General features: G+C 34.3%; 1 protein-coding gene across 4 annotated transcripts; it reads left to right on the plus strand.

Annotated features, from left to right (window-relative positions):
* The first annotated feature begins 967 nt into the window (after window positions 1-967).
* LOC106321701 (GDSL esterase/lipase At5g42170) lies at window positions 968-8,028 on the plus strand. 4 transcript variants are annotated; one of them, XR_001266120.1, is made up of 7 exons: window positions 968-1,305; window positions 1,779-1,970; window positions 2,068-2,198; window positions 2,294-2,518; window positions 4,386-4,638; window positions 5,134-5,657; window positions 5,963-6,868. XR_001266120.1 is itself a non-coding variant. In XM_013759947.1 (6 exons), exons 1-6 carry the CDS (start codon window positions 1,122-1,124, stop codon window positions 7,943-7,945), a joined length of 1,176 nt encoding a protein of 391 aa, XP_013615401.1. In that variant the 5' UTR covers window positions 968-1,121; the 3' UTR covers window positions 7,946-8,028. The 4 variants fall into 4 exon arrangements, 3 of the variants coding, with proteins under 3 accessions (XP_013615401.1, XP_013615414.1, XP_013615405.1); XM_013759947.1 differs by lacking the exons at window positions 5,134-5,657; window positions 5,963-6,868 and adding an exon at window positions 7,755-8,028; XM_013759960.1 differs by lacking the exon at window positions 5,134-5,657.
* The last annotated feature ends 2,014 nt before the right edge of the window (window positions 8,029-10,042 follow it).

Consider the following 10,042-nt stretch of genomic DNA (forward strand, 5'->3'; position numbering starts at 1 on the left):
CCGAATGGGTATCCGAAAGCCCACCCTTACATCCACCTTTGGAAACATTTTCTCGATTACTAATTAGTCCTTTAGAAGTTGAATATGTCAAACGCTAGAATAAAAGAAAGCAAAATAATCGGAACAAGGATAATTTTGAAGGACATGCATACATTTAGAGAAAACACGAGGAAGTTCCAACATATATACTAGTAACCCTATATTTCTAGTTTATATCTTTCATTTTATTTAAAATATTTATATTGATACTAAACATACTTTAAGTTCACATAATATGCATATCATTACAGAAGAAATGATTTACTACTCAATTAAAATGCATGTCAATTTTTTTGTTTCAGGAATTAATAAAAGTTACATCCGAAATTTTAAGACAATAACCAAATTAGTGTCTTTTTAGTTTTAAAATGTTATGTCCAAATCTATTAATCATTCAATTTATTAAAAAATAAAAAAAAATCAGTTAAGTGAAAGTTATATCTTTAAATACAAGAAACTTGAAAAATGAAATTTTATTTTTTTTCTTTCAAAATCTAAATATCCGAACCCGATCCGAAATAACCGAATCCGAACTAAAAATACCCGTATCCGACCTGAAGTATAGAAATACTCGAACGGATTCTACACCTCTATACCAAAATATCCGAAAATCCGAAATACCCGACCCGAACCCGAACAGGTATGCGAACGCCCGTCCCTACATCCACTTTTTTTTTTTGACAGTAAACAGTCCCTACATCCACCTTTGGAAACATTTTCTCGATTACTAATTAGTCCTTTAGAAGTTGAATATGTCAAACGCTAGAATAAAAGAAAGCAAAATAATCGGAACAAGGATGATTTTGAAGGACATGCATACATTTAGAGAAAACATGAGGAAGTTCCAAAAATATCCCGTGCTATTTTTGGAAGCGCAACAGAAGTCTCATCTCTATATAACCATGTTTCCATCGTTCGAATTTCTTTAAGCCCGCTGCTCTAGAGTTCACTATCATGCTTTAGGAATTTCCATTTTTTTCATTTTGGAAAAAAAACAAAAAAACAAAAACAAAAACAGTCTGTTACTATTCGTTTTTATTACTTCATTCCCACGATAGTGGAAAAACAAAACTTATTCTATAATGTCACGTTTAGTATACTTAGTCTTCTTGCTAGCAGTGGCAAAAGCTAGCAGGAACACTTTACAGCAAAAGACTGAAGTCGACGCAGGAAAGCCCAAGTTAGCAGGTATCATAGTAAAAGCTAGCAGGAAGACTTTACCCCAAAATACTAAAGTCGACGCAAAAAAAGAGTCCAAGTTAGAAGGTATCATATACATATTAATACATACATACGGTCTACACCATTTCATCCATATTTTTCTTTCTAAGCTTACTGTGAATTTATAAAAGGTATAATATGTAGGAGTTATAACAGTATTTTTTTCTAGAGAATAAGCTTTTAAATATCTGATTTAATGTATGTAGAATAATAATTGATTTGTCGCAGAAAATTGTTTTTTATACTTTACTAGTTAGGTTCAGATTATATACTTCAGTTACAATGCTCCGTTTTTTTAATGCAAGGCCTACTTTAAGATAATTTAAGTGATTTAAAAAAATAAAAGTGTTTAAATTATCTGTTCACCTGGACTATGATTGTAAAATTGATACGAAATTCCGTTTTGTTTAAATTTCGAAGATTTAAACGCATTCAACGTTAGTGATTAATTAATAGATTATAAAAGTATACATATATTGTTTAATAGTAATATATATTATATATTTTTGATGAAAAAGTCACAATAAAGCTACCAAGGAATGTAACCATTCCGGGAGTCATAGCATTTGGGGATTCAATAGTGGATAGTGGAAACAATAACAATCTCCGTACAATATTGAAATGTAACTTCCCTCCGTACGGTCAAGATTTTCAGGGTAAATTTGCTACCGGAAGATTTACTGATGGAAGAGTTCCATCTGATTTCGTGGGTTAGTATAGTCTCATCTCTTTTTATTTTTAGAGAAAAGTCTCATCTCATTTTAATTCTCTATTAGTTTCCTTTTTTTTAACTCTGATGTGTGGCAGCCGAAAGGTTAGGAATAGCTAAAACAATACCAGCATACTTAGATCCTGCGCTGAAAGGCAAGGATCTTCTAAAGGGTATAAATTTTGCTTCGGGTGGTTCTGGTTACGATCCTTTGACAGCTAAAATAGTGGTACTTAGTTAAACTAAAGTTTTTGTTTCGATAATTTGTATATTTTGGACTTTTACAACTTTTCATTCATTTTGTTTATTTTCGCAATGTTTCAGAGAGTGGTATCCTTAGAGGATCAATTAAAATATTTTCAAGAGTATAAAGAAAAAATAAAAGCAATAGTTGGGGAGGAGAAAGCTAAATTTATGGTGGAAAACAGCCTTTATCTCGTCGTTGCCAGCAGTAATGATTTAGCTCATACCTATATCGCACGTTCTCTCAGATATAACAGCACTGAATATCCTGATTATTTGGCTGATATGTCTTCTAAATTTGTGAAAGTAAGTCTAACATATAATTTGTTTAGCTCCTTATGTAGCTACTTTTTCTTTAAAATTTCATAATTTAGGTATAAAAAATAGTCATACTTCATGTTTACGACTTTTCCCTTTTATTTTTTTAATGCACAAATTAGACCTGGGCATTCGTTCGGTTTTGTCCAATCGGGTCTCGGTTTTTCGGGTTTATCAAAATCAGCCCCATTCGGATTATATAAAAATTCGGTTCGGGACCGGTTCGGGTTTTATCGGGTTCGGATCGGGGTTAGTAAATCTTCAAAGAACCGGTACAACCCGGTGTACTTTCGGGTTTTGGGTTCCATCCGGTTCTTCGATTTTAAAGTATTTAACCCGGTGTACTTTCGGGTTTTGGGTTCCATCCGGTTCTTCGGTTTTAAAGTACTTGATTTATACCTATTTTGTAACCAAAACATAAGTAAAATCGATTCAGAAATAAGAAAAAAACATCAAACATGATCATTCAAAGTCAAACGAAAGGTATATGTTGTTATTGATAGAAAGAAAACCAATAAATGAAATCATAAAACGAAAAATTAAGTTATCATGAAATGAAAAAATTATTCAATGAAAATAAAACCAAAATCTAAAAATTTCAAGCCTCAACCGCCACTTTCAACCATCAACCTTCATGTAGTAGATAGTTATTGCAGATGTTTAATAATATCTTAGTGTACTTTGGCTACATATCAGGAATTGAAATCATGTTTGGTACAAGTTCTTTTTTGGCATTTTGAATGTTTCGGGTTCTATCGGATATCCATTTAATTTCGGGTTCGGTTCGGATAATACCCATAACCCGAAATACCATAAAACAAGATCCATTCGGTATTTATGTCGGGTTCGGATCGGTTCGGATTCATTTTCATCGGATCGGGTTCGGTTCGGATTTTCGGGTTCGGTTTATTTGCCCAGCCCTAGCACAAATTCTTCTATGAGTATATATTTTTGCTTTATTTATTTTATTAAAATAGAAGTACAAATATAAATTTATTCTTAAAATTACAACTTATTTACAAGTCAATGCCACTGAAAAACTACATAGTTCTAATTTTTAACATTTATTGTCTTTTTGTCAATTAAAGCAACCATAAAACATACAAAAATTGAGTTTTAAACTAATTAATGTTAAAATATAAATTTAAATAACTAATTAATAAACATTACAAAAAATATTAATGTTATATTGATTTAGGTAACCAACAATAAAACTACTTTGATATATAAATGATATATTATTAATAACTAATTAATAAACATGACAAAAATAACCATAAAGCAATATTAAAGTATCCATTTACTAAATTTAGAGCAATATTGTTTTAAATTTATGCAATTATATTTCTAATTATTTATTATTAATGATAAAAATCCAAATAAAAGGATCATTTATATAATACATAAATAAAATATAAATTGATATGTAAATATATTATTTACGTATATCCAGTATGATTTTTTTTTTTGACATAAATCCAGTATGATAAATGTTGAAAATCATCAAATTTTAAATAGCATATAAACCAATTTTATCATACATTAAAATTTTATCCATTAAAAAAATAGATTTGTGCAACGGTTCATAGTTTAAAAATATGAGTGATACAATTGACGATTTAAAAAGAAAAATTACGTAATTATATATTACCATTTATACAAAATAAATATTTATTTATAAGAAAATTAAAAGCAACCATCCGTGTTGGATGGGCGGATCAAGTTATAATTTATTTTTAAAACTACATTTAACCAATCCTCGATCAGTTTATCATTACATTTATAATTAATCATTTAAAGCAACATTTGACCAAACCATTTGAGATTGATAAGCAATGTTTATATCATGATATAGAAGCTATATGGACTTGGAGCCCGAAGAATTGCAATATTTAGTGCAGTTCCGGTTGGATGTTTACCATCACGCAGAACTCTTAATGGAGTAAAGAGAAAATGCTCGGAAAACCTAAACAAGATGGCTCTTCAGTTCAATGCAAAACTATCGCCAGGATTGGTGGCTTTACGAAAAAAGTCACCGGGGAGTAAAATTGTATTTGTTGACGTATATGACATTCTTCATAACATGATTGAAAATCCTAAAAAATATGGTATGTATATCAAACACTGCATCTTTTCTCACAATTTATTTTTACTTTATTTATTTTGGTAATATTGCTTGTGGAAGATATCAAATGTGATTTCCTATAAAATATGAAAGACAAAATGGTTAACATTCAAGTTTCTTGCGTATCGTTATATGTAGAAATTGCACATATTTATATACGGTTCTAGATCCGTAAGTTCAAAAAATCTTCCAAACTTGAAAAAAAAAAAAAAAAAATTTGTTAAAAGTATATAGATAATTTGGGTAAAACAGAACAAGAGCGTGGATCTCACGATCGCTCTCAAATCTCTTTCTAGCTTCACTTTCGTCTCTTCGGCTTGAGGAGGTCTTCTCCGCTCTAGGTCTCCGGCTTCGAGTCGGACCGTGAGATGTTCTCCACTCCTTTTTTCTTTTTCTTTTTGGAATCTGGTCATTACCATTGGAAAACTCGCATTGTTTCTGATGGTACATGGAAACGTTTCTCTTTTTCATTTCCCAGCTCCGTTAAGGTCGCTGGTGAGGCGGACCTCCATGACAGCTCTGGATCCTGGTGACTCGTCGGAATTGATGGTGGTTTCCCTCTACCTGAGGACTATGGAGGCTCGCTAGAGACTGTACAAGTTAGTTTTTGGGATCTAGGTTTTTGATAATTGGCGGTTTTGGGGTGCCCTGGCGACATCGAATCTACCAATGAGGATGGCGGTTCCTCGGGGTTAGCATCCTCTTTGTCGTGGGTTTCCCCTCGACTAGATTGAAGCTGGGCGGCACGCTATTGTGGAGATCTACTGACGACGGAGACACAAACAGAAGGAAACATTGGGTTAAAGAGTCGGTTCTTCTTCGTGATACCGACATTGTTGGCCGCATGACTCCTCCGATGGCGGCACACTGACTATTAACTGGGTCTGGATCCACCGGTCAGCTTTGGACACATTGACCGTCGAGAAAGACCCTAGACATTTAAGTGGATGTTGCTTGTGTCCATTAGAGTTTGGAGCCTTGGGCTTCATCGGACTTGCTCCGGTATGGTCACGAGTGGTCTTTTCCTCATTTTTTTATCCTCCTTTCAAGATTTAATTTTTGTAGTCTCTTACTTAATCTTTGTTTATCTCACGGTGGATGTTTCTTCTGGTACCGGAAAACTTTATATTATCCGATATGGGCTTGGGTTTCTTCCTTTTATGGGCATTAATAATCTTAGGTTATTTTAGAAAAAGATCTTTTACAGTCCCACCTTCATTAGGAAGACCTATTAGTTGGAGTGTACGTATGCAAGACATATATGGGCTTTATCTGATATCCCTAATCCTCAAAATGGGTTTCATCAGGCTTCGATATATGTTAATATCAGCAATCTTTTGGAATTGAAGAAGATGAGAAATGGGATAGTGGACTCGACGCGTCAGTGGCCATGGATTTTATGGTGTATATAGAAGTCAAGGAATCACCTCCTGTTTGAGGGCACAAACTTCACCCCAAGGAAGGTCATAGACAAGGCTAAAACTGATGAGAGGGAGTGAAGATTGGCACAGGAGATGGAGGAAGAAGCTCAGAGTGCAGAGCCTGAGAAACGGCCAAAATCACTTAAAAAGTGGTTTCCCCCGCCTTAGGAGTGGTTGATGTGTAATATTGCATATGATTGGAACAAAGAGGGATCGATGATGGGAGCGGCCTGGTATTGAGGAATGACAGAGGGGTGGTTATTTGCCATAGTAGAAGGGCCTTCTCAAATATCACTTCCAAGGATGGAGCAAAACTCCAAGTTATCTTATGGGCAGTTGAGAGTATGCGAAGCATGAGATACTACAAAGTGATGTTTGCAAGAGAATTTGGAGATCTTTTTGGCGCAGTGAATAGGCCGGATGCATGGCCCTCTTTATTGTTTCAGGTGAGAGAAATAGAGAGTGAAGCAATTGGAATGAGAGAGGCACGCTGGGTGGTGGTCTCTAGAGGACAAAATAGAGGTGCAACTTTGATAGCTCAAAGTGTTAACAAAGGATTGATGCAATCTTATGTTGCTAGAAGTCATCCGGAGTGGTTGTTTGAGGTATTTGTCAATGAAAGTCGTGGCCTCTAATTTTTTTGGTGGGTATAGGCTAGGTGCCTCTCTTTTGGGCGCTCCCTGCAATTTGTTGCAGGTGATGATAGGAGATAGCTGTGGTTGTTGCTATCAGGTTGTAATTCTGGAACTGTTAGTTGAATGAATCAATGAATGTTCAGGTGAAAAAAAAAGAAAGGAAGACCTATTAGTCGAGTGACTTCGTTCCTCGGGACCGGGTCCGAGCTTCCCAAGCTCTATGCTGTTGGGGAAAATGTTTTTTTTTTTGTCGACTGTCTTTCATTAGTATGAAAGGCCCAATGGGCAGTACACATTAAAATTGGTATCGATACATAGATGGAACCCAATAAAGCAAAATTAGTAAATAAAGCCCATTAAAAGAAATTTTCATATACAAGAAATTTTAAAATAACACATAATCTAAATCTTTTTATCATTATTATTGGAGTGTTATTATGAAAGTTTTTTATTTGTTTTTTTTTAATTTTTTAATTTGTTTTTTTTTTGATAACCTTAGTGATCCTAAATGCTTTCTAGACCCAATGACTAATCACCAAGAGGTCCATAGAAATCCGGATTTTTTTGCCAGTTAAAACGTCCATGAAAGTAAAATTTAGATTAGCTATATTTTGGGTTTGAAAAAGTACGTGTATTAAATTGTAGTAAAAATAAGTTGGTGTATTAGTATAAAGTTTTATTTAATAGTCAGTATATTGAAATAACAATTTACTGGTGTATTTCTGGATACAAAAAATTGTATATTAAAATGGCAATACTATAGTTAATTAAATTATATTGAAATTTTTCCTACTTTCACCACTTAATATATATATGTAATTAAAAGTATATTTGATTTTTTGACGATAATGAAAACCTAGGTATATTTTATGTTTGAGTGATCCAAAAATGTGGATATGTTTTATATAGATCCATGAATTTTCTAATCGGATCCGTTTTTCTAACATCTAATATCTTTAGAGCAAACTAGATTGGATTTCAAATATTCTGTTGGAAATTATTTACTATCCACCAACTACGATTTAAATTATATCTTATTATAGGATTTGAAGTGGCAAACAGAGGGTGCGGAACAGGACTATTTGAAGTCTTAATACTGTGCAACAAAATCAATCCTTTTACATGCAAAAATGCATCTTCGCATGTTTTCTGGGACAGTTACCATCCAACTGAAAAAGCTTACCAAGTAATTGTTGATAAGTTGTTAGGCATATACATTCCGCAACTAGTTTAACTATAGTCATTTTGTAATATACTGTACTAGATATCTGTCTAGCACACTGCGGAAATATAAGAAACAAAAATAATGTTTTTGATAATATGTAAAATTTTGTTTGAAACAATATTTTTAGCAGTTTTTTAAGAGAGTTCACACATATAAAGAAAATATGATTTAGAACTTAAATAGAAAAACTTAAATAGAAAAATTGATGGAGTCAACTCTTTAATCTGAATTTGGCACATATCGGAAGTAGGCACAAATTCGATGTTGAATTATTTGAAAGATGTTTACTAAGAGGTCAATTATTACAATAGAAAAGAGTAAGTACTCGTAAAAGCTATGATCTCTCGGAAAGAACGATAAAGCTATGTAAACTTAGTTCTTGTGCCGACCTCAGTGAATGTTCATCCTGAAAATGTTCTCGTTGGGGAAGTATCATGTGATGTCAAAGTTGACCAATACAAACCAGATCACCGAACTTGGGCACCCTTCGGGTTTGACTCGCTTAAGTTTTTGAGTGGCTTCAATTATCTAATTTATCCTTGACTTATCGTTTCTGAGTCATGCAACCCATTTTCATTTTGTTTCTATTGTTGGCCATTGTACATTGACCTCTTTGAAGAATCATCTTATCGTAATGTTAACTATATCATTCATAACTTTCCCTAAGAAAGCGTAAACGAAAGAAAAATGTGAAATTTCCCTCATTTCTCCACCCTAGCGGATCATAGCACATATCATCTCGTAGGATAGAAATACGAAAGTATGTTACGTTTACATATTTCCATATTTCCAAATGTTAAATTGTTGTTGGAGCGATAGTATTAACATAATGCATTTTTGTGGTATTATGGATTTCACGTCTGTGTGTTCCATGAACTTTTGCTGCATTCTGACCCATAGTTGATGTAGTAGTTGTGTATCTTTTAATTCGGGTCCTTTGTTATATGTATATCCACTTCTTCGTGAGTTTATTTTTCTACTTTCTGGTTTCAAATGGATGCTTTAGCTAGGTTCTTTTGTAGGTTTCTGTTTTCTTTTGCGACAAAACCTTCATCTCTTCCTAGTTGATGATCAAAAGTGATGCTTGATGGAGAAAATCCTGAAATGTACAAGGGTTTTATAGTGCAACCCAATTGATGAACTTTGCTACGTACCAAAGCGAGTTCTTCAAAGTATCAATGGCTGCTTTGTCACTTTAGTCATCGACTCTTGAAATCACCGTTTCAGATCTCATCATTAAGTTTCGTAAAGACTATGTGGGTCCTTGTGATAATATTAGAGTAGATTATGAAAAGTATAGTTGGTTTGATGTAAACCAATATCTAATCGAGTAAACCGGTTCATTATGTATGTATATAAACAGAGCAATTACTCTGTAACTGAATAACATAATCATTTTTTTTATCTTTCATCGTCTTCTTCGATTACTCTAACATGGTACCAGAACCAGGTTCTGTAAGACCCGATCCCGGCCTACTAGGCCGCGGTCGATGCCTCACGTCGCTCAGTCCATATCAGGACCGAACCTCTAAAAATTTTTTTGCCCTTTAATTAAAACATCGCCCATAGGCGAGGGCTAACTCAGATCTTAGCTCAAGACTACCTTAGTCATTCCCTAGCTTAGATCATTTCAACTTATGCACAGCGGAATAGTATCTACTTAACCATTGGTCTAAAACCAATCTAACACTTGTCTGATCAGATCACCTCAACTACTGGTCAGTAAACGCAACTGCCAGCTAGCTCCAAGGTCAATCCTGAACCTAGACCAAGTCATACAATCAGAGGTTCCGTTCCCCTAACCATTCTATCTAGATCTATGCAACATTGCTAGATCATACCTTTGCCACATCCACGGAGCTTGTTAGCTCATCGGCCCAGCTACACTAGCTGAATGAACTCATAAACCAGCTGATCGAGCTGCGAGGTAGCCTTGCCCAGCTCCCCGTCCACTCGTCCAACTCCCTTATACCTGCATAAACTCTTCCCTTGGGTACTTAGTCATTCAGCCAACCATCCCCACAGACATAAGTAACCCTTGAGAAGTCTTCAAACAGCTAAGGACATGCATCTGGCCGTTACCGGCTCATGCACTGTCCCACATCC

Source organism: Brassica oleracea, chromosome C2, assembly GCF_000695525.1.
Source record: "Brassica oleracea var. oleracea cultivar TO1000 chromosome C2, BOL, whole genome shotgun sequence".
NCBI classification, from domain to species: Eukaryota; Viridiplantae; Streptophyta; class Magnoliopsida; order Brassicales; family Brassicaceae; genus Brassica; species Brassica oleracea.